This window comes from Anopheles nili, chromosome 2, assembly GCF_943737925.1.
Source record: "Anopheles nili chromosome 2, idAnoNiliSN_F5_01, whole genome shotgun sequence".
In the NCBI taxonomy this organism is placed as follows: Eukaryota; Metazoa; Arthropoda; class Insecta; order Diptera; family Culicidae; genus Anopheles; species Anopheles nili.
Genome location: NC_071291.1, coordinates 29,236,429 through 29,260,695, shown reverse-complemented (window position 1 = coordinate 29,260,695; position 24,267 = coordinate 29,236,429). Strand labels below are relative to the sequence as shown.

Sequence of the window (24,267 nt, the reverse complement as noted above, 5' to 3'; positions counted from 1 at the left end):
AGTAGATGAGCTGTTATTTAATTTTGGTTCGTGATTTGGAATAATTTCATTCTCTGCGGCATATTTTTCCTCGTGTTTTCCACAGACCGGCGCTCTAGACTTTCTTCGTCGCGCACATTGTTCCGATGGGTAACGCCATACAGAGATACCGAAGCACAACTTACAATAATTAGTAATATGATTTCTTTGGCAACGTATTAATGTTTAACACTAAAATTTCCACGATAGACATTGAGACTCTTAAATACAGATCAAGTTTTCAACAAATATGGAACACGGCTTCTTTCTCGTGTTCCGAGCCGTTTTTCCGACTTTTTTTGTGTTGACAAGTAGATGTAAAAGAAAATGCTGTAATGTCAAAGCCATGCGTGTGTCAGAGAAGGTGAGATCATGATCACTTCCGAGCCAATAATTTGCATCGTTTTGAGGCGATTTGTAGTCATAATTGACACAGATCTCAAATATTTTAAAAGAAAAGATTTTTGAAGCTTAACCAAAGCCATTCGATTGGTAATTTATCACAAATTGTATTATCTACTGTCAAATGAATGCATTTCAGTTGTTAGACTAGTGTCAGATAAAATCGACCGGGCCAACCTTTGCTATAACTTGTGCGAGCTTGCCAGTAAAAAAACGTCACACCCCGTTTGCTCCGTGTAATATAATTTAAAAAGAGAGTTTTTTGGCTTGCAAATGTGCAAGTAAAGTTGTGCGGGATAAAGTAATAATAAGTTGCTGTGCTGACGATCAATTACGAGCAATGAAAGGTGGTTCTCTCGAGAAAATCGCGTTTCAAAATTGAACGAAAGTCCCTGAAACGATAGTGCGCTTGTGGCTGGTGATGCGGAGTTTGTGCGCATGTGTTGGTGGCGAATGTGTGTAAAGCAGAGCAACAAACAAGCATAAAGTGCTGCTGGAGGGTGACTAATTCCATGTGAATTCTGCTGCATTTTGTGGGTCGTAGCAACGGGCGCTGAACGGAACGAACAAAAGATACGCAGACGGAAACCCGCAACAAAGGCAGCCAGCAAGGCGAGTGTGTCATTCGAGGTGAAATTGTGATCGTTCCCGTTTTCGGAGCACGTCGGTTCTCAGCTCGGGCACCATGGAAACGCTAACAAATTTTGGCCAAGTGGCCCTGAAATGGGATCCAAAAAATCTCGAAATTCGCACGATGTCGGTGGAAAAAACGCTCGAACCGCTGGTGCTTCAGGTGACCACACTCGTGAGCACGAAAGGGCCAAGCAAAAAGAAAAAAGGTAATGCATTCTAGGTCACGGAACCCAGTACATGGTCCCAGGGCTGCTGGGCAAATGTCCATCGTACGCGTCACCCCTGCACGGAGCTCGCTCATGCGGAAATCCGTACTCAGCCATGCACACGCGCACCCCTCCTGGAGGCTATCGATTGACATTTGTCCCACGGCGTGCCGTTTGTGTGGGTGCAGATGCCCGATTGTTATTTTCCCTTTGTTCCATCCCCTCGATTATAATCACACTTCTTTCTCTCCACCCACATCACATCTTTGCTCTAGGCAAATCGAAACGCGCAAGTGCATTGGTTGCTGCCGTCGAAAAGGCCACCGATATCTTCATCGAACGCGGAGAACAGATTGCGTACGAAAACCCGGACATCACGCAGGAGATGTTGTCGGCCGTCGAGGAGGTCCGCAAGACCGGTTCGGCCATGAGCATCGCGGCGCGCGAGTTCTCGGAGGATCCGTGCAGTTCGCTCAAGCGCGGCAACATGGTTCGCGCCGCCCGGAATCTGCTTTCGGCCGTGACGCGGCTGCTTATCTTGGCCGACATGGTTGACGTGCACCTGCTACTGAAGTCACTGCACGTCGTAGAGGACGACCTGGACAAGCTGCGGAACGCGTCGTCACAGGACGAGCTGATGAATAATATGCGCCAGTTCGGGCGGAACGCGAATGAGCTCATCAAGCAGGCCGCCAAACGCCAGCAAGAGCTAAAAGATCCGCAGCTACGGGATGATTTGGCAGCAGCCCGTGCCGTGCTGAAGAAGCACTCCACGATGCTGCTGACGGCGTCGAAGGTGTACGTGCGCCATCCCGAGCTGGACCTGGCCAAGGTGAATCGGGACCACATCCTCAAGCAGGTGTGTGAGGCGGTCAACACGATCAGCGACGTCGCACAGGGCAAGTCGTCCCAGCCACAGGACGTGTACGTGGGTGCCGGCGAGCTAGCGGCGGCCTTGGACGACTTCGACGAAGGCATCATTATGGATCCGAGAGCTTACAACGAAGTCCGTTCCAGACCGTCACTCGAGGAGCGTCTAGAAAGCATCATCAGTGCGGCAGCGCTGATGGCCGACGCAGATTGCACGCGTGACGAAAGGCGCGAGCGGATTGTCGGAGAGTGCAATGCGGTCCGGCAAGCGCTGCAAGACCTGCTGTCGGAGTATATGTCCAACGTAAGTAATTTATGTGTGTTGTTTTGTTCGACTCTTTTTGCTTTACAAACTTTTTCGTCAATGTAAGCAAATGTTGTTAAACATTTCACTCAAACTGCTGAAATAAGTACTTGCAAGCTCAGCTTTTGTCTGCAAGGCTTGGTATTTGATCCTCTATAGCGGTTATAGGACGAACCCTAAAATAGCACATTTTATCACTTTTTTTGTCATTTCAGATGGGAACAAAAGATCGTACACCGGAGCTGGAGCGTGCGATCGGTCACATGTACCGGAAGACGAAAGATCTACGCCGCCAGCTGCGAAAGGCAGTTGTCGACCACGTGTCGGATTCGTTCCTTGAAACGAACATGCCGTTACTTGATCTGATCGAGGCGGCCCGCAGTGGCAACGAAAAGGTCGTTCGCGAGCGGGCCGACATTTTCACGAAGCACGCAGAAAAGTTGGTCGAAGTGGCGAATCTCGTGTGCAGCATGTCCAACAACGAGGACGGCGTTAAGATGGTGCGATACGCGGCCGACCAGATCGAAACCCTCTGCCCGCAGGTGATCAACGCGGCATTGATTTTGGCCGTTCGGCCCAACTCGAAGGTTGCGCAGGAGAATATGGAAGCGTACCGACTGGCCTGGGAGAACCAGGTGCGCATTCTTACAGAGGCAGTCGATGATATTACGACGATCGACGATTTCCTGGCCGTGTCGGAGAACCACATTCTGGAGGACGTAAACAAGTGCGTTCTGGCGCTGCAAGAGGGCGATGCACTGGATTTGCGCAATACGGCGGGTGCTATCCAGGGTCGATCGGCGCGCGTTTGCAACGTAGTAGAGGCGGAGATGGACAACTATGAACCATGCATCTATACCAAACGAGTGCTGGAGGCGGTAAAGGTGCTGCGCGAACAGGTCATGTCGAAGTTTGCTCAACGTGTGGATGTGGCCGTCGATGCACTTTCTTCAAACTCACCGAAGGACGTAGATGAGAACGATTTCATTGACGCATCGCGCCTGGTGTACGATGGCGTGCGTGAAATTCGTCGCGCGGTGCTGATGAATAGGGTAAGTGTAGGCTGATCGATTCATGGTTCCTTAAAATAATCACCCTCTTCCAAAATTCATAAACTCTCCGCTATAATTATGCTCCGCTACAAAGTTTTAAAGCAACATAGGATCAGTATTGCTCGAATTAAATGTAATAGTATTCTGCAGATGAATATTGTTATTGAAAATAAGCATTTATGTTGCAATATGATACACATTTGAAGCCTATTTTGAGATCTCTAATAATTCCAAACATTTATTCAATCTGGTTGCTCATACTACATTTGTCAAAAAAGGACGAAGAAGATTTGGATCCCGAAGACATTGAAGACGAACAGTACACACTTGAGACCAGAAGCAAATGTAAGCCATACGCTATAGCGGAAATTGTGTCAACTTTTGTCGTTTGTTCGTTTTTTGTATTGCCTGATGCGTATGTGGGTAAAATGTACAATTTTTAACGAATGCGATTTCATCACGTTTGTCTCCATATTTGATTCACCTTATTTTCCATATTTTCCCTTTATTTCATCGTTTCATTCACACAGATAAAACCCGGATATTAATATGTTATATTACTTTATTTATTGATTTTATTTTTTACATTGTTTTATTTTTTTCTATGTCCTTCATTGCATGGTATACGTTTCATTCTCCAAAACATCACTGCATTATTATATCATGTCTCCCGATGCGTGTGTTCCCGCTTGAATGCCATGTTTTACGTGTTTTGTGCTTGTGTGTTTTCCTTTACCGGATTTGCATGTAAAACCAGAGTTCCGACGAACTGGACACAGACACGGAGTTCGAACCGGTTGAGGATATGACCGTCGAAACGCGTAGTAGATGTAAGGATGGGATTTGCTTGATGTATTTTTCTTATTTTCTAGTTTACAAGCCCTTCATGCAGTAGCTATAACTTTTATAGACGTCTAATCACGTTAACAATGATTCTGAGTTCGAGCATGATGTTTTCGATGCATGTTTGAAATGGGAAGTGCAAAGATAGACTTATAAATCCTTCTCATTTCCTTCCTTCGGCAGCAAGTGCACATACCGGTGATCAAACGATTGACGAATATCCAGAAATTAGTGGCATTACAACCGCTAGAGTAAGTTTCATTCCTTATCCACTTCTGGCAATTATGTTTACAGGAAACATAACCGACATGGCCATTTTTTCTTGCTTTCCCACTCTATGTAGGAAGCGATGCGAAAGATGAACGAAGAAGACAAGCAGAAGATCATGCAGCAAGTCGAGTTGTTCCGTCGCGAGAAGCTGACCTTCGACTCAGAGGTTGCCAAATGGGACGACACCGGCAACGACATTATCTATCTTGCCAAGCACATGTGCATGATCATGATGGAAATGACGGACTTCACGCGGTAAGTGGCTGCTGCTTTGCGACACTCACATACGCGATCGTATGACCTCTTCTATCATGTTGATTATGGCCATAATTTCAACGACTTTCTTCCGGCGTTACAGCGGTCGCGGGCCACTCAAAACGACAATGGACGTCATCAATGCGGCGAAGAAAATTTCTGAAGCGGGCACGAAGCTCGACAAGCTGACACGTGAGATCGCCGATCAATGTCCAGAAAGCTCGACCAAGAAGGATCTGCTCGCTTACCTGCAGCGTATTGCGCTGTACTGCCACCAGATTCAGATCACCTCGAAGGTGAAAGCGGACGTGCAGAACATTAGCGGTGAATTGATCGTGTCAGGGGTAATGGTGAAATTATGTTCCGATTTTTCTTTAGTTGAACGAATTAATCTACCCTTGACCTCTCCTCTTTTTCTTTATCGGTCGGTATTGCATCCGCGCTCTCTTTACAGTTGGACAGTGCGACCTCGTTGATTCAGGCGGCCAAGAACCTGATGAATGCCGTCGTTTACACAGTCAAGTACTCGTATGTCGCTTCTACCAAGTACACACGACAGGGAACCGTTTCGGTAAGTGTAAGCGCGCCCTGTTGTGACAGGTGTTATGAAAGGCAGTGGCCAAACTTCGTAGCAAACGTTTTCCTTCGTCATGTAATATGGATTGTGGGTGTAACGGAACCATATGATTAACGCTCATTTTTTATCGTGCTTTCTCTTCTTTCTATAAAATTAATTCTGAAAATCGTGCCATAACCACCTAATCCGACATACCGGCCCCATATGATATCGACTATATTCCTCTAACCGTTCTAATGTTGCAATTTGAACAATTTCCAAAAATTTCCTTCCTATCGTGCCCTGTTGTGTGCTCCACCACCGTATGGATGTGTTTGTGTGCGAAATTTGAAAACATAATCTAGAACTACGTAAGTTTCTACGTCAAATTGTTTCGCTTAAATTACGAGTCTGGATGTTTTCGTAGTGGGAATTTTCTTATTAATTTTTTTTTTTCAAACACTCACGAACAACCAAACACATTGTACATATCGATGGTAGTGAACGAGTAAATTATGTTCCTTTTTACGGTTGCATTCTCAGACGTTTGTCATTCAACTTTTGTACTGTACACTGATTTTCACTTGTTCCACGCATCGTCTATAATATCTTTATGAAGGATTAAAGCTTAATTTGCTGTTCATGAAAGGCTTATTTAAGAACTATTGCGTATATTTATTTTGACTCGTATTTCTAATCATCACACTTGAATCTACATCAACTGAGCTTTTCATATAAAAAGACACACAGTCGTGCAATCGTTTTACAAACATTTCTAACATCATATTGTAGTTTTTTATACAATTAGTGATAAGTTATGCATTTTTATCTTTCCATGATCATTACAATCATTAAGCATTTTTTTATAAACAATTAAAAAAACTTTATTCAAAATCTTTATTTACTTTGATTGGTTTTTCACAACGTATTGTTTCTTCTCCGTACCAGTCACCAATCGTCGTTTGGAAGATGAAGGCACCAGAAAAGAAACCCCTGGTACGGCCTGAGAAACCGGAAGAGGTACGCGCCAAGGTCCGACGCGCATCGCAGAAGAAAACCCAAAATCCCGTGCATGCTCTCTCAGAATTCCAGAGCCCTACGGACGCCGTCTAAGGGTCTGCAGTTAACTAGAACTGACGGTTAAAACTTCCTCTAAACAAAAACTATAGAGAGCATTTCCGAAAAGACAAACATAGCGAATATGGCATTAGTAACTAAAAATAAGGATCACATCATCTTCATTAAAGGATGTGTTTTTGGATCGCCAATAAGCTGAGGTTTTTGAAAGGATTGGATTTTGTGAGTATTTTGATAAACAAAAAAGAACAAACTATGTCTGCATTCTTTAAAAAAATGAAAAATCGAACTGAGTATGTAAAGCAGAAGCAACTTAACAGTGTGTGAATATCGGTAATCAAAACTGTTCAACGAATTATGTGGACATGTTGCCACACGAGCTTTCCTTCGCATAATGCCTCATTGTAGTCGCTGTATTGGCTATATTTAGGAGACTTCCATTTTTACATCCACTTATATTTTATTTATTGCTCCCATTATATTGATAAATATCGTACGTTATAATGTTTGTTATATTGCAACAAAGCAAATGCTAGAAATGGTAGGAGAGAGAGAATGCAGTAGATATGAAAGAAAGGTAGAAGCAGAGAAATAGAAATTAATTAAGAAATGGGAAAACACAAGACACATTGCACGCTTTTACGTCTTTTTTTATAAAACTAAGTGAGTAATTTTATCAGTATTTTTCTGTTTCCATGTCTTTTTATCCGCATTTATACCGCAAGCATCCAGCGTAGAATGTACACACAAAAAAGGGTATCAAGAATTAGTTGCGTAGCGCAAAAGTATGGCCAAAAATGACTAGGAATTAGGGCGAGTTACGAGCAATCAAATATTCTAATTGCGATAATTTTACTGCGATTACGGGTTGAAGGGATACAGCACCAGGATTGGCGGACAATGGCGGAGAATGTCTTTCTTTCGTAGGCAAGACGGTGGAAAAGTTTAAAGGAATCGCACGACAGCAAAGCTCGAATAGCAACGGCAGATGAACTTAGGAGAGAAAGTCAATAATCGCTGTACGATATGAGTTGTATCGAATAGTCGCGCTGCATTCCCCAAAAACTTTCAGCATCGGTGCAATGTTAGAGAAGGTCAAATTTTAATGGAAATAATTATAACAAAACTGATGTTGATGATGAACTCCCAGAAAGGATACCGGAGAGACGGGAGCGCCAGCGAACGGAATGTGACATAAAACTACAGACATTTTCAATTACCATTACCACCACGAATCATCAGTACACCTCACCGTGTAATCGACACTCCACGTTCACACTGTATGTAGCCGTGTTTAAATTGTAGCGCACTAGAGTTTCCATATACATATATACATATACCTAAAACGTAAAGCTATAAATATAAATAATATATATATATATATATATATATATATATATATATATATATATATATATATATATATATATATATATATATATATATATATATATATATATATATATATATATATATATATATATATATATATATATATATATATATATACAAGCTATACAACGCATGATCAAGCAGATTAGAAAAAAGGGACAGAGCAAGTTTTTAAATATGATATAGACGGTTAAATTAGACACAGTTCGAACGCACACACGCTGGAGGCGCCTGGTTGTTGGCTGCATGTGGCCATTTTAACTATCGCCTCTAGTGGGAAAACCGAAAAGAAAATCTGTTCCTGCGTTAAACGGAATCCACGAAAGCAAGGATTCATGGTTTTTTAACATTGCAAGTAAAACGATGAAGATGACAGGACAAATGAGACTATGGAAAAGTGAACGCTCTGCGTGCAAAAGTTGCTAGCCCCAACGCCGTTTAGGGATTAGCCGGGTATAATAGTGTGTTGAAAATAAAACGAAATTGATTAAAATGGTAGAAAACATAGTGTTCATTTACTTTTTCCAACTATAATGTGCCTTCAGTCAGTCATATATTCCGATTCCCCACAACTAATGAGCAAAAGGACACAGTGGCGTTTACATTCGAAAAAAAATCCCTCCTCAATATTCGAGTCTACCATGTTCAGTCTGACAAATTTCGGAAAGAAACTTAGAAACTATAAACGTTTACAACCGTCACCGTAGGCACGACGTGCGCCCAGGCGGGAAAAGTTGCGATCGATCGCTTTAAACGATCGGTAAAATGTTCGTGGTATTCCCAGAAGTTCGACGTTACGCTGATGTCTAACAGCTGGTCATTGTTGAGATCCGGCGACACCGTGCGTGCGATGTCCAACTCCAAAGCCAGCTGCACCGTCTCTCCGGGCAGACCGTGCGTGATGAGCATAAAATACGCCGTATGACCTCCGGTTTCCAGTTTCGTCGGTACGTTAGGTGTGAGGTTCCAACCAGCAAGCGTGACGTTCTGTTTCGGGCGCAGCAACACGGATGATTGGATGCTTCCGGTAAGGCTGAACGTAAGCTCCACTCTGGACACTCCGGCTGGCGATCCTGAAGCATGTGGAGGACGTTTTATCGCGTCCAGGGAAAGTGATACCATTTCAGGCGTGTTGGGTCGATTCTCGTCGGATTGCGGCGACCAGAGCGAAGAAAAGCGGACCGCTGAAGCAGGCATGCCGCAGAACAGCTCCGTTTCGCATTCGGGTAGATCCGTCGGTGCAACGGGTGAATTAATGCCGATTGTGAGTGATTCGAGAACGCTCCGCACCGTACGCTTATTGTGGCGGTCCCAAAGCCGAAACAGATAACCAGCATCAGCTTTGCGAACGATGGCCGTACTGTTCGGCTCGTAGAACTGGCGCAGTGTGTGCTGCATGAGAATCCGTTGCACCTTCGGGGAGTCGGCCGGAGTGGCACCGGGTGCGCTGTAAGGGAATCCGACGGACGTGAAAGTGGCCAGAATCAGCGAGCCCACGAAAATCCCCAACAGCGTGCCAATCGTAAGGTGCGGTTTGCGCAGCAGATTAATTAACGGCACGAGAAAGCTAGTAGCGAAAATAGTGCAAGCAGCAGCGACGGTACCGATGATGAGATCCGGATTGTCGTTCGCCCCGGACCTGCCCGTGATCGGTATGAAGATGTTGGCGAACAGATGGAAAAATTGCGTCGTCCAGAGCAGGGCAACGAAGTGCACAACCAGAAAAACGACGAGCCAATAGCCGGACGGAAAGGATTGCAACTTGAGCAGGGTAACGAGCGTCATCCCGAACAGCGTCAGCGTGAGCAGCACGGAGATAACGTACACCGACCGTAGACCATAAGCGGTCGCACCAGTCGCAATTACAGACCAGAAAAGAAACACTCCCGTAATGCGGGCTTGAATCGTAAGTGTCAGCGGCAAAACCGTCTGTGGAAATCGAGGAAAAATAGATAAGATGCATCAAACACAGCTCGTTTGCGTGCATTCTCTTGTAAATGATGCCTTACCTTGGCTTTGCTGAACAACCGATGGAACTCGCGATGGACGATGAATAGCAGCATCATTGCAGGAACGCAATACAACCCGATGGCGAGACTGTAAGTTGAAAACCAAGACATCGATCGGTCGGCAGTTCGATCGATGGTAAAAGCAAGCATCATATTAAAGCCTACGGCGGCTCCTGCACCGACCAAAGTGGCCACGAGCCCGTGTAACACTTCCCGCGCGACTGACCGCCAGTTACACCACCCGACAACGGCAAGCACGTTCCAGCATCCGACCAGCACGCCGGCGATCGACACGATCACGTTCAGTAGTGCTCCTTCTAGAGACGAGTACGTTACGAAAACCAGCCCTAGGAAGTCGAAAAATACCGTTCGACCGGGAGCAAGTTCAGCGGTCCGTGCCAGTTGTTCTCCGTTTGCGATAAGCCTCACGAGGGCGAGCATGTTGTCTCCTGTGCGCTGCAAGACAGCCGGTGAAAGGTACTGAACCGAATCATACCGCGTATGGTACCGGTAGCCGTTGAAAATGTGCGCGAAATCTAGCCCGGGGATGTGCCCAAAGTCGCGGAAGATACGGAAGTCCGTGTCGGACGGGATGAGACCAGACTGGAAGATTTCCTCGCCTATCGCCTGACCGAACGGGTGCCGGACGGCACGTGAATAGCTCTCGACAAGCCACGGGTGCTGGGGTCCACTCTGGAACAGAAGTTCCTTGCCGCCTGAGCCGGCCGATTCGAGGTTTAAGAAGGCACGCACTTCTCTGGCCCACCGGTGACCCGTGATGAAGCCGTGCGATGCTTGCAGTGGAGTTTCCTCGGCACCGTTGAACAGAAACACGATCGAGTGACGTTGCCGTTTCGGTTCGTGGGACAATACCCGGAGCAGCTCGAGCATAACCGCGCAGCTTCCGCAGTCGTCACTCGCCCCCGGACTGCCGGCAACGGAATCGAAGTGGCAGTTCAGCAGCAACGAGTGGTTATTCTCCTCACCGACTAGCTTGACGATCAAATTTTGCACTCTCCGGTACACGCTGGTCATGGAGCTGCCGAAGAAGTTGATCCCATACTGACCGGAAACGATTTGTTTGTCGAACAGCACCTGCTGGGCTGGGTGGCGCGATGCGTTGATGACGGATAACTCGTGCTCCAGGAGCTGAACGGCGTGGACCTCGTTTGCCTGCGAACCGGTCGGTTTTGGCCCGAGAGCATCTAGGCGTTGTAAAATGCTCCAAGCTCGCGCCCCGTTGAAGGCGTACGGATGTCGGGCAAGGTCGGCCTCATTAAGGGCAGAGGGTAGATGAAAGAAGGACAAGTAACTTGCCGTTCCACAAAAAGCCACCAGAGCTAGCAGCAACCACCCGAAGAACCAAGGCAGCCGGTGGATGTTGGGATCATAGTTGGTGTTTTTCATTTTTGTCCGGCGTGGTACCGTCGTCGACAGCAGCTGATCCTTCATCTATAGCTAAACAATTTCTTTGGTCTTAGGTTGTTTTTCGGTGCATCCAGTGCGTAACTAAACGCGGAGCATCGAGTTTGAGCAATCCAAACAAGACACCACAATAGATACCGGCAAATCGGTTCACATGTAGTTATCCAAAGCAATTCCTCAAGGTGTAGTGAATTAGAACAATAAATGTTGAGTCATATTTACAAGTTATAAGTTATGTTCACGCGATATTAATCTTACCTTTCACAAGTATCGCACAATACTATTATGCACAAATCTTTGTAAACAATCAACAGTTTTTGTTTTACTCGTTTGTTATTACGTTTGAAAGTTTTGACTTTTAGCCGGCATGTCCCAGCTGACAAAAGTTTCACAAAATTACGGCATATAAGAGACAGTCAAGCGATGCTTTAATATCGTTTTTTTTCTACGCTTCTTTTTCTCTTTTACGTTTTATATTTATTCATCACATGCCAGTACCTCATTTTACTTAAATCACCTGCCATTTCCAAGAAAGAGCAGCAAATTAGCAAGCCTTGAATTGTTTTTGTGTAACGGAATCAGGATTTACTATCGCGTTTCTTAACGTAATTTTTGTTAGGAAAAATGCGTGGAGAGCATATATTGACGATGTAATGTAAACAATTTTACCCATTTTTCCGTTGTAAAGCTCTACTCTGAACCGAAAAGTGGCGGTTTATCATGATGGTCTAAAACGGTTTAAAATTGGTCTAAACTTTTGCATACTTTTTGGCGTAAATAGATTCAAATTTGTCGACTTCTTAATAAAACTTTGATAAATTGTATAAACCATTATATTTAAAGTTAAACTTTAAAAATACCTTGAAATAATTTCTATTATCATACTAGCAAATACACAGAAACCATACAGTATCTTCGCAGTGTGCCTCGTTTACCAATTTAATAAGCTGTAGCGTTCACAACGGCCACCGACGGTATCACGTGGGCCCAATCCGGGAACTGCGCTATGAGTTTACGGAATTCATCCGTATGTCCATCGGCGTATTCCCAGTACGTGCTTACCCAGTTGACATCGAACAGCTTATCATCGCCGTTCGGCAGCAGCTTGGGCTCGTACTCAAAATCGAACGTCACTTCCCAAGGGTCAGGCTCGGCCAACCCGTACGTGATCAGCACAAAATGGGCTCTCTGCCCGTTAAACTCGATCGTGTCCGGTACGGTGTCCATAAGGCTCCAGCCTGTCAGCCGTACTCCTGGCCGGGGAGCAATGATTAATGCCGACTGGACGCACATTTGATGGCGATGCTGTACGACAAAATCGTACTGACGAGCGGTGTCAGATCGCTGCGTTACCCTGACCAGCTCAAATGTCGGCAGAGTGTCCTTCTCCAGCTCCGGAGCGGGTCCTTCGAGCCAATAGTTACTGTAAAATCGAATAATGGAGTGTGCCTGTTTAACTGCGTTCCTGATACGAATAGAGTCTCCAACCTACTCGAAACGGATCTGATGCCAAATGGAGTAAAATGGAACGCCACAAAACAGCATCGTCTCGCAGGTGTCCATCTGACGCATAGGTGTCACCTCAGCCGGCTTGGCCACACCACGGATCACACGCAGCGCATTTCGGTCCATCTCACGTAGCAAGAATCCCGAACTTTCCCCACCAGGTGTCACCTGCAGTGTGTGCTGTAAAAGAGGTGCTTGTGAGGGAACACCGCAGTTTGCAGAAGGAATGGCTACTTACCGTCACGTAATGCCGTTGTACGGAAGGTGCCCCATCAGTTTCGGCACGGTACGGAAAGCCAACCTGCGTACAACACGCCAACAGAAACGCGAGTAACGCAAACACCGTCAACCGTGCGGTGAGCTCGGAAGCCTCTCGCAACAGCCCAACCAGTGGTGCCAGATAACTGACGCACAGAAGTCCACCAAATGCCACTAGCACTGCCACGAGGTACTCCGGGTTGATGGCGGCTCCCATTCGTCCTGTGACAGGTACGAACAGCTTCAGCAGAAGGTGGTAAAAGTTAGTCGCCCACAGCAACACTGCAGCCTGGAAGGCCAGATGTACAGCGAGCCAGTAGCGTGGTCGATGTTGGTAACCCAAAACCGACGTCAGCATGGTGGAGGCCAGTGATAGGAGTAGTACTATCGTCGGGATGTACGCGCTTCGTACGTCAGCTAGTGTGAGAGCCGCGATCAGAAGCGCCCAGAACAGGTTCACGCCGACGAGTCTCGCACGCACCGTTTGCGTGAGATCAAGTGGTGTCTGCGTGTGGAAAGTAAAAAGCATCCTGTTAGTGCCACGGAAAGTGGACGAGAGTGTTCATTGGGCTTACTTTCCGATCATCGAACCAACGATGACAGATCCGATGCAGGAAGCAGTGCGCTAACAACACAGGACACCCGTACAGCCCGAGAATGAGATGTGGTGCAGAAAACCAGGACATTGCACGTCCTGCCGCATCAAGGCGATTCGCAATGGTCAGTACGGCAAGCAGACTGGACACTGTTCCACCAACGGTTGCCAGGAGTCCAATGGCAGCCTGCCGCAGGACATTACGCTCACCAACGTTACGCACCGATCGACACAGTTCATGAAGCGGCCACACTACGGCTGTAAGAGCGACGATTCCATTCACTAGCCGACCCATACCGGCGCCATAATGAATGAACAGCACACCCAACACGTCGAAGTACACACTCTGACCCTCGGCTAGAGTGGCATCACGTGTCACTCGACCCAACTCGTCACCATCGGCTAGTTCGCGGGTTAATGCCAGGATGTTATCTCCGGTACGTTGCAACACCGGCAGCGTAAGGTAGTCGATCGTGTCGAAACGCGTGTGATACCGGTAACCGTTGATTGTGTGCGCAAAGTCCATACCGGGTACGTGGCCAAAGTCACGAAAGATCCGAAAATCCGTGTCGGATGGTACAAGCCCCGAACGGAAGATCTCCTCAGAGAGCACTTGTGCGGCAGGATGCCGTACGGCACGTCCATACGCCTCAACTAACCACGGATGCTGTGGACCAGCTTGGAACAGCTGCTCCTTACCACCTGAGCCGGCTGATTCGAGGTTTAGAAAGGCACGCACTTCACTAGCCCACCGGTGACCTGTCACAAACCCGTGAGCAGCCTGCAGAGGAGTTTCCTCAGCACCGTTGAACAGAAACACGATCGAGTGGCGCATGCGAGTTGGCGCTCGTGACAGGACACGCAGGATCTCGAGCATAACCGCGCAACTACCACCATCATCACTCGCACCCGGACTACTGGCGACCGTGTCATAGTGACAGTTGAGGAGTAACGTCGCGTCATCATCCGGAAGACCGGCTAATCGTACCACGAGGTTCTGAATGTTCCGATACGCGCTCGTCAGCGGATGGTCAAGGAATGCGATCGAGTACGCTCCCGATACGGTTTGATGGTCAGTCTCGACTAGCTGAGCTGGATGAGTCGTGGATTGGATCTTCTCAAGCTCCCGCCGGATGTACCCGGCAGCCTTGAGTTCGTTAGCGGGTGAACCGGTTGGTTTGGGACCAAAGTCGTTCAACACCTGCAGGTTCTCCCAGGCTCGTTCTGCGATAAAGGCTGTTGGATGTCGGGCAAGATCGCCGGTTGTTAGAGCCGCTGGAAGGTAGGTGCACAGATAGCTGGACACCGTGCCGCAGAACAACACCAGCACAATGCCCAAGATACCGAGTTGGGCGTCGATCTGATGGAGGTTTGCTTCTTTGATGTCCTTGTTCTTGTCCTTGTCCTTGACGACTGAGGCATCTTTGGCTTTCGATTTATTCTGCTGGCCACTGGCAGACGTGCCCTTGGGAGCCATTACGTGTAATCACTCTGGCACACACAAACACACACGTGATCGAGCTTCCAATTGGGAGGAAAGCCGGTACGGTACTGCCCCGACACGGCTACAGCTGAAAAGGCATGCCTGTGAAGCCATCCGTGAGATATCTGCTGGATGCGAACCGGTGGCTCTTATCAGCACCAGCTGGACAGCCTGTCCTTATCGTTACTCACCCTCGTACATCGCTCGATCATCTGCCCACTATCATCTCGGGAAGCGGGGTATTATTGCCTAATCGCTCGTCTCCACCGAAAGTCGACGGCAATTAAACTGTACTCGACACCGGCCTGAATATCTACGAACGAGCGCTTGATTGCGCCTCCGCTTCACAATCTGAAGTGCTCCAACGCGGGTGACCGCGACACTAATACACTTCACTCGTGGAACCGACGTGGACGTGTCAAACCGGTTCGAAGCCACACGCCGGAGGTCGACCGAATTCTGGCATTTAGTACGAGTAGGTTCAGGTTGCTGTTGGGCTAAATAATTGAGCAACAGGTTGGAAGCTCTCTGTTACAAGCATGACGTTCTATTTTCAGACATACCTTGGTTGGACTCACCATCTCTAGAAGTCGGATGAACGTTAGGAATGCTTATCAGAAGCTGTTCTAATCGCACGGTTGTAGCGTGTCGACCTTATTGTGCGAGCGACCAGAGCAAACAATGGAAGCACACTGAATGAGAGTGCTCTCGGAACGTCCCAACCTCGTAACAGATTATATTCGGGCAGAAACGCTAAATGAGCATGTTAGGAACGTTGCGTTAGTACGCAGTCACCAAGCGTTAAGCTACGAATGCACATAACTTTGTTCTTGTATTCTCTCCAGATAATCCAATTTTTATTTCATATACCGCCACACGTCACGACAGTTAAATACAGTTTAGATGACAATGACCACTATAGCTGCGAGTGCTTAAGTTTACGTTTTCTCTTTCTTCCAGACTTCTTCTTTCAGTTTTGGGTGCTTAAGGCACAACATACTGCCCTTGATATACGCTACTTCATCGGTATGTAGAACGAACGTGGCAAATTTATGACTCCATTATCTCTTCCACTCATCAATGACTCACGGTAGTTTAGCTTCTCGTCATCACCCTTGTGCCATCCACGTGTGTAGGTAACCAAGTACAGCATAAATCAGCGATCACGACTTGCTCGCTGATTTAATTATACACACTAAAGAACTGCCACCTGAGCTGTTAATCTACTCGAATACTGATGGTTAAGTGCGCTCCCTAAAACTACAATTGTGCATCCGAATTTCTCGGAATTTATGCCAGGTTCGTGCTCCAGTTGGATATATGGAGCCTGTCTAATCTATTTTCGTTTTATATAGTAGCTGCTGTTTGTTGTGTTGTGTCTATTGGCTGCAATGTGGTGGCTGGTGCAAGCGTCGTAGTTCTCAAAGCGTTTGCTAGAGCAGCTTGACATTCTTCCAAATCACTCGCGTTATTGTTGTTCGACACTGCCAGCGCTATCACGGTGATCACGAACGCAAACAAGGACACACTAAGAAATGTGACCAGTTTGTTGTTCATGATGAGTTCTGGACGGAAAGTATGAAAGATGTTACGCACGAGTTACATGACATAGCTGCTCTCCCAAAGCCACCATTATTGGAACCATTTTAGGTTCAACTTACCGCCGAGATGGCGCATGATTTCGCTGCAGCCCATCTTGAAGCGTGGAAGTAGATATGCGGAAGTTCCTCACGAAAATTGTGTAACGTCACGTTCGTGCAAAGCCAAAGTCCGAGGGCAACGTTCAGCCGGTTCGTGTGGGAAACTTATGTGGCCAAACTTTGTGGTGGCTTGAGAAGTGAGTGAGTCGTAGAAAGCGAGACCTTTTCCGACTAGTGACACACTTACGAATACGCCAGTCTTACCGCAATCCGTGAGCCTACAGGTGCACAACGTGCTATCGCACTCGTTATACAGACTGATAAGACATCATATCACATCCCGCGATAAGCACGACACCACTGATCGATCCATTGCGATGGTGTGCAGCTTTACGCGTGCTTGGCTCGTTTTACCTGTTCAAATCTGGCATCCGTTCTGTTCTATGGGTTGCATCAGAATCACGGCGAAAGGATTGCTTAATTTTCGGTTTTAGGGTCCCTTGCGAGCGGTTTGATTTGAGCGATATCGTAGTTCTTAGACCGTAGACTATGCGTAACCTTGGCCTGATAGCGCCAGTAATAAGGCACAAACGTAGCAGCAACATGACTCATGCGAATGTTTACAGAAGAAAAACGATAAAAGCACTCAAGTGCGGTTGGTTTGTAAGTAAACTAACCTAGTTTTAAAATTCCATCCGCTACTCAGTTGGATATTTGATTACTACTTTTAGCGGAGCGCCTGAATGTATGTTACTCACAAAGCATAAACTTAGTATACTTGAACAGAACCACGTTAGAATCCTTCAGTTACTTTCAGTTCGGTTCCTTACAAATATTCAATCTGCCGAAAATATGCAGTCACGAGATCTATCATTGATCCATTTCAAACAAGCTTCTAAATTGCTCGCCACTCGATACGACATATGAGATACACAGTAAAGTATGTAAGATAAAAGATAAGATATAGTGACGCATCCGTGATAAACCGAATCGGAGCAGCTTTCAATCAGGTACTTGAAATGGGAGTTTCAATGAGGCACTGTTATTGAATGCGCAACCCTTAACACTTCAAGGGCCGTTTCAAAAAACGGGACTTTTTGCTAGATGGCGCTGAGCTTTTTTTTGTATTTACCAAAGCTAAGGGCTCGTCCTGGGCACAGGTTCTCACGCTCGCATTGAGCGGGCTCTTTGCCTGATTGATAATTATGCCTCTCCGTCGGTCTCACCCAAAATCGACCATAAAACCAAGCCATAAAGCGATATCGATCCCACTATCTACAACGGTTCCCATCCCAATCGGTTCATTCCGGTTCGGATTTGGTTATCAGTTTGCGCGTTTATTGTTTGTACCGGCTTAGAGCCATGCTTTGCATTAATCAACAAAAAATACTACCATCTACGCTATCCTAACGTGTCACTAACGGTGCAAATTGCCGCCTAGTTCACCCAACCACTCGGCCGACCCTCGGCCAGGTAGGCAAAGCCCTCACTAGACGGCTCATACCGCCTGTCGGGCAGATCCTTCACGTACACGTCCCGATCCTTTTTGGTAAAGTTTTTGAACGCCCCTAACAGCAGCAAGAATATCGCCAGCTTACCCGCCATCAGCGACTTGAGCAGGAACAGCTTCACTGCGGTCAACATGAACGGGATGACGGCGGACTGGATCAGAAATGGCAGGATAAAAAGCGGCAACACGTACCGCAGCATCTTCTTGCCACCGATACCACCGCCTGCTTGACGTCCTGGGGGTAATTAGCGGGAGAACATTAGTTTAGTTTGGCGTGCAAGGATAACGCTCCGATTAGGACACTTACCCGTACTCAGCATCTCTCGCACGACGTCCTGATTCAGCTTGACCCGTACGATGTTGTTCGGCTCGTCGATGGTCATATTCAACACCGGTGGGAACGTGTACTCCTTCGAGTGGGCCGTCGGTTTCTCATTCACCGGTGGTTCGTCCTTGTCTGGTTTATCGTCCTGCGACACTCTCGCTTCCACCTCCTCGAGGATGTTCTCGATCAGATCGTATCGCTCGTGTCCTGGCGCATCTTTGCCCCAGCCCAGCACGTCATCCTCATCATCATCATCCTCGTCATCGTCATCGTCCTGTACGGTGGCGTCATCCACCTGAACTTCTTCAGGATGCTGCTCGGGATGGGTCAGTGGAACGTCTCGTCCTCCCGTGCTTTCCAGAACGGAAGGATTCGAGGGTACAGGAGCACTCACGATGGTGGATTTGTTGCGTACGCGACTGCTGAAAAGAGCCTGTGGTTTTACGCTGGGCTCTGGGGCCGTCGTACTTGGAGCCAACGTGGATGTTGATGGCTCCAAAGGACGATCATCAGGAAGATCTTTAGGTGTTGGAGCCTCTGTTCCGGGAACATCTTCAAACCGAGCCGCTTTCAGCAGCTGCGCTTGAACGTCGCCACTCTTTGCCTGCCAGGATTTACGCATTTCACCCCGAATCGGGACTAACAGCACCGCCAGCAACACCAGCAACACCTGCACAGGAACCTGGGACACTTTCCACCCCCGAGTAGCCATCGTGACGGGTGAATGGCAGGATCGCAACGGAACGGAAGAAACCCCCCAAAAACCAAAAGTTCAAAAGCCACTCACACGAATGAACCGAAGAAAAAAAATGCACTACAACCACGATCCGGCGTCGAAAGCACGTCCTGCCACGGGAACCGCTGGCAACGGAATGGCGAAAACCGCTGCTCCGGTGGGTGATTATATTTTATTGAAAAGCCCTTGCCAGCGGTTTTCCCAGCGCTCGTTTTCGCCCAGTCTTTCGGCCCCAGGTTTCCCGGTGCGTCTCGCTCGTGGGGTGGTTTTCTAGCGCATCCAAGCGCTCTTATTCCGGTCCGGACCCAAGCGGAAACAGGCCGGCTGCTGCTGTCGGCTGTCTCGCTCGCACCATGGTGCATTTTCGCGCAGCTTGCGATGTGCTCGTTCCGGCGTGGTTGCGCTGTCGCACGCAACGGGCACGCAAGTGAACCAGAGCCGATGGTTAGGTTGCATTTCCCTCACCAAGTTGACGGGTGTTATCATCTTTTTATGATAATTCGCTACCAAGCATGCGATAATTTGTCGAGATGAAAGTGAAATGCGTTAAATAGCTGCGCGTCGGCATCATCCCAAGGGCGCACGCGCGTGGAAGTGCGTTGCACTTTTTAGTGGGAAAATTTGATAAAATATGGGAACGCCCGTCCATTTCCCAAAATTGGCCCAACAAATGGGCCGCAGAAACTAAAAGCTTCACGAGTGGATTCTGCAGCCAGCGCGACGCAACTAGACGCACACGTGCCGGTTCGCGTACGGAATGAGGTCCCGCGAACGCTCCAGATCTAGATCAGGTTCCCTTTTCTGGCCATCGACCAGACCGTCCCTTTTCGTGGCGTGCGTTTCTTTCCCTTTTTCAACTAGCCCTACTACTGCAGCCAGTTCAATAACTGGCACTGCAGAACGTGTCATCGTGACGCTACCAAATGAACCCCCGTGAAGACTTTGCTGCATCGTTTGCAAATGGTGGCACCATCGAAAAGCGCCAGGCCCATCATCAGGTCTGCATGAAGAACACGCACCAGGAATACGTAATTTCGGTGAAATTTATTGTCACAAATCGTGGTCAGACGATTCGTGCCCCGCGGCAGCTGTCCCACATTTGTGGCGGGATTCTTTGGTGCGTGCGTAGCGGCACGTTTGCGGAAGTACACGAATAAATAAATAAATAAATAGCTAGCTAATTACGGCCAAACGCCACGGCCAACGGAGGTTCGTTTTCTGTCACACACCCGCTCAGCTCACCAGTCCTTGTAGACGAGCGGGATGGGGGCCGGTGCGGGGGCACTGTAGGCCACCGGGAGCGGTGGTGGCAACGGAGCCGGGAAGCTTCTGGCAATGACTTGCGAGATGGTAAGCACCAGAAGGATCACCTGTGATGTGGTGGTTAGAAAGTGGAGTTTAGAACCCGGTAGAGGTTGTCGAAATGCACCCTTAGGGCGTCCTTTACTTACTCCAACACCCAATCCCTTCATGGAAACGACAGTCAGGGCGGACAGTAGGGTCGTGATGACGCCGACAACGAACGCGGCCGGGATCATGGCGAAGCTGATGCGCTTCAGGAAATGATGACCAAACGTGCGACCAGCTGGAATGAGAGAGAATGAGCGATGTGAAGAGCCAGATGGATTGGTTAGGCGACGTGAAAATATCTTGTCGAATATTCAAAAAGGAGAATCGGCTTTATAATGTCGGCCTTACTCTAATTGATCCGAGAAAACACTAAATATCTAACATAGTAAGGAAGCTCGATACGAAGAGCACTCGATTTTTTTATGTTGCCCAAAGAAGGTTGTCAAAAGCAGATGTATTTTTGCTTCAGATTTAGTCTTTTTCACAGAAGCCATCCTTCAACGAGAGCACTTGGAACCCCATTCATATCCTGCCGAATTAAATTGCCGCGAACATGCTCCATAAATTCTGTCAGCTCTGCGAGCACAACAAGAACACCATGCTTGGATTAGCAGACATCAACCAACAGGTTAGGCGTCACCGAAAACCACAACCACACGAAGCACAATGAAGCGATAAATCCGTTCCGCATCGGAAAACTCGCGTCCAATCGAGCGCTTTTCCATCCATCCAGCGCACTGACCCATTTCCACGCGCTTTTCCACTGACCTGTCAAATCTGCATCGAAGCTTCCATCGGCCTCGGTTGACTCGGCGCTCACCATACAGAGCATCGCACACACAACGAGAACACCGAACACGAGCGTACGATCGAACGAAGCCATCTTTCACGTCCTGGATGATGTGCGTTCTTGGTGCAGCTGAAAGAATTGAAGGCGGCAACAAGCGACGAACCTGGCAAACTTGGCGACGATGGAAACCGAACTGTGCCGTCCGAAAATCGTTTAGATCGTATTTAAATGTTCACCCCCCACGGTACGGGACCGAATTCCGGCCACCCCCAAAAACTACCCCTGCACGACTCCGGCCATTGTATGGTGGGTGGGTTGGCGCGTGTAAGGGCAACGATCACGGTTTATGGGGATGTCACCCTGCGCGTGTAGGTGTGCGCCATTTTCGGCAAACCCCGTGTCCATAGAGTGGCCGAAAGGAAACGCGCGCGCGTGCAACGATTTCACCCACCCTGTGAGGTCCGGGATCGGGAAAACTCTCGCTTTCGATCACACTTTCCTCGCACTGAACCGTAAAAGGGAAACCTTCTTCCGGTTTGTGCGGATGCAAATGGCACCCGAATCGATCGCTGACCCAGTGCCGGGAGCCTTATCACGGCAGCATTATCGAGCGAGCGTCGGTGAAAGAAAACTCGCACATAAATTGACCGCCATGGGGGGAAAACGCTCAACGCGCTTCTGCCACACATTCTCGCCCGTCAAACCGGAGTTGAAGGCACGTCGCGATCTGGATCATCGACGCTGAACTGCATCCGCATTGCAGTTGCAGCGTGCATCGCTGGTTGTGAGCGGCTAATTGCAAGCCACCACATCACGGTGGGCAATTACTGGGCCACTGGGTTTCTATCCCTGCACCATACCAGCCGGTCCGGCGGTCCGTCCGGTGGGTCCTTTGTGATGGGAAATTTCACGGACGTAGCACCCGTTCAAGGGCATACCCGGGGTGGAAAAGCGTTCATCGTCGTGGAAAAGTTTCACTTTTCAATCCCGGAGACGGGTTGAACGCGTTGCTGCACGGCCACCGGGAGACAGTTTGCTCTGACCGTATTGTACGCTCGACCTAATCGGCGGTTAATAAACGCTTACGCCGGTCAATTATGTTGCGAAAATCCCAATCGAACTCCGTCTCCGATGCGCACCGTCAGCTCCGATGACACGGTTTGAGATCGGGTTTTGGGGGATGGAGAGGAGCAGGTTTTGGAGAGGTGAGGGAGGTAAGAGCAGAAAGCGACCCATTTGCAGCCCGTTTTGTGCGACATTGGGGTGAGTTGGGGAGGAACGGGAGATGAAAGTATGAAATTTTAACGCATTTTCTTCAAGTGATTTCTACAAAACATCCGAATGGACGGACGCAAGCAAGCGATAACATTATTGAAATTAGTTGCGGATGAATTGATTTTACGGCTGCAGAAGTAGAATGTTTCGGCATTCGTTTATTTTAATCATGAAACTATGGCTTAACAACTGCTAAAACTCACTGTTACGTTGGGGTGTTTTTTGAACGCGACGTAGTTAAAAGAATTTAAACACATTTGACCACGTTTTTGTAACGCCTCAATGTATGCAATAAACCAAAAGCGCATTCTTCCAACTTCTGGCCTACATCCGCAGCCCGCTTACGATCAAACAAAGCTACGCAGCAAAAACCTGGCTGTGAAAAGCGCATAAAAACAGATCACACACGTGCAACAAAGTGGATCAAATTCAATTTAAACCAGAACCCGGACGCTCTGCTGTTTGCCACAGGAAAAAAACACAGGTGCAAATTCAATCGAGATAAGAACGCCAGCCAACGGGCTGGTTTTTCACTCATCACTCTCATCGCTTGCGCTGGTGACGATGTTCAAAGCATAAGCCAGCATAGCCCGGCCTCTCGACTTACCGTTAATGGATACTTATACCCCATCTTGCACTCAGGCCCTTAATCTGGCTCGATTAGACGCTGTCACTTTTTTTCTTCTTCACCATCGAGCCATCGAGCCACTGAGCCGTAAATGTGGTTTGAAGCAGCAGCAACACGGCACCAGAAGTACCGTCGACCGAATACGGCGTCACCTGGCAGGCAGGCTCAGGCTTCCGCAACATTCTAGCCCCCCCGGACGTCGCGTTCACCGCCCGGACGAATCCGGACGCGATGAAATTAACTGTAACTGGCCATTTTCCAGTGCGCCCGGTGGGATGGAAACGGGTTTTCGGTGGCACGGAAATGGAACGCAATTCGCACACATACACACAAACGTTCGGCCGAAGTGACCGAGTGCGGTCTGGGACCTAGATTCCCGGGGACCGGAAGCAGGACGACCAGTAAAATCCGCCAGGTTCAGGTTCCACCAGTGACGAGGTTTCGCTGATGGAAAGTGATCCATATTCTAGCTCGAGAGGACTCTAATCGATCGATTTCACCGTCAACGTGATCACGGGGAAGAGGTTTGGTGTGTGTGTGTGTGGTGATGGGGGGCTGGAAAATTGCGGTACTATCCGGTGGGGTGGTTTTTCCACTTTCTTTCAGCGCCATCATCATCGCGCGAGAACAAGGCCCGGCTGGCGGATGCCGCCGGGGCTCAGTTGCCGCACGGCTACGAACGAGTTAAGATCAGCTGCGGATCCCCAGCCTGCAGGTGGTTAGTTAAAAAGCTTGCGCGTTTGGTACGCGTTCGTACAGCCTACTCAAGGACGAGTGATTCGTGCCGTTTACACTGTAAGATTCGTGGATTGAACGTAGCCACAGTTCGACGCCATTTTTTTTTCGAACCCGCCAAACA

The 24,267-nt window shown here is 48.1% G+C and overlaps 6 protein-coding genes across 6 annotated transcripts; 1 reads left to right on the top strand and 5 right to left on the bottom strand.

Annotated features, from left to right (window-relative positions):
* The first annotated feature begins 1,105 nt into the window (after window positions 1-1,105).
* LOC128731700 (catenin alpha) lies at window positions 1,106-6,522 on the top strand. The gene is made up of 10 exons (XM_053824832.1): window positions 1,106-1,259; window positions 1,535-2,433; window positions 2,649-3,485; window positions 4,243-4,315; window positions 4,512-4,579; window positions 4,672-4,853; window positions 4,957-5,203; window positions 5,308-5,424; window positions 5,775-5,780; window positions 6,358-6,522. Exons 1-10 carry the CDS (start codon window positions 1,106-1,108, stop codon window positions 6,520-6,522), a joined length of 2,748 nt encoding a protein of 915 aa, XP_053680807.1.
* Window positions 6,523-7,990: 1,468 nt separating this feature from the next.
* LOC128730507 (endoplasmic reticulum metallopeptidase 1-like) lies at window positions 7,991-11,347 on the bottom strand. The gene is made up of 2 exons (XM_053823556.1): window positions 9,888-11,347; window positions 7,991-9,807 (listed from the first exon to the last, which is right to left on the bottom strand). Exons 1-2 carry the CDS (start codon window positions 11,337-11,339, stop codon window positions 8,551-8,553), a joined length of 2,709 nt encoding a protein of 902 aa, XP_053679531.1. The 5' UTR covers window positions 11,340-11,347; the 3' UTR covers window positions 7,991-8,550.
* A 904-nt stretch (window positions 11,348-12,251) lies between these two features.
* Window positions 12,252-15,148, bottom strand: LOC128720941 (endoplasmic reticulum metallopeptidase 1-like). The gene is made up of 4 exons (XM_053814646.1): window positions 13,652-15,148; window positions 13,057-13,581; window positions 12,805-12,998; window positions 12,252-12,735 (listed from the first exon to the last, which is right to left on the bottom strand). Exons 1-4 carry the CDS (start codon window positions 15,146-15,148, stop codon window positions 12,252-12,254), a joined length of 2,700 nt encoding a protein of 899 aa, XP_053670621.1.
* An 850-nt stretch (window positions 15,149-15,998) lies between these two features.
* LOC128732259 (uncharacterized) lies at window positions 15,999-16,997 on the bottom strand. The gene is made up of 2 exons (XM_053825437.1): window positions 16,816-16,997; window positions 15,999-16,719 (listed from the first exon to the last, which is right to left on the bottom strand). The coding sequence occupies exons 1-2, from the start codon at window positions 16,847-16,849 to the stop codon at window positions 16,502-16,504; spliced, it is 252 nt and encodes an 83-aa protein (XP_053681412.1). The 5' UTR covers window positions 16,850-16,997; the 3' UTR covers window positions 15,999-16,501.
* A 1,234-nt stretch (window positions 16,998-18,231) lies between these two features.
* LOC128720931 (uncharacterized) lies at window positions 18,232-19,341 on the bottom strand. The gene is made up of 2 exons (XM_053814636.1): window positions 18,612-19,341; window positions 18,232-18,539 (listed from the first exon to the last, which is right to left on the bottom strand). The coding sequence occupies exons 1-2, from the start codon at window positions 19,339-19,341 to the stop codon at window positions 18,232-18,234; spliced, it is 1,038 nt and encodes a 345-aa protein (XP_053670611.1).
* Window positions 19,342-20,603: 1,262 nt separating this feature from the next.
* LOC128730955 (protein apnoia) lies at window positions 20,604-21,598 on the bottom strand. The gene is made up of 3 exons (XM_053824047.1): window positions 21,484-21,598; window positions 20,817-20,950; window positions 20,604-20,735 (listed from the first exon to the last, which is right to left on the bottom strand). Exons 1-3 carry the CDS (start codon window positions 21,596-21,598, stop codon window positions 20,604-20,606), a joined length of 381 nt encoding a protein of 126 aa, XP_053680022.1.
* Window positions 21,599-24,267: the final 2,669 nt, after the last annotated feature.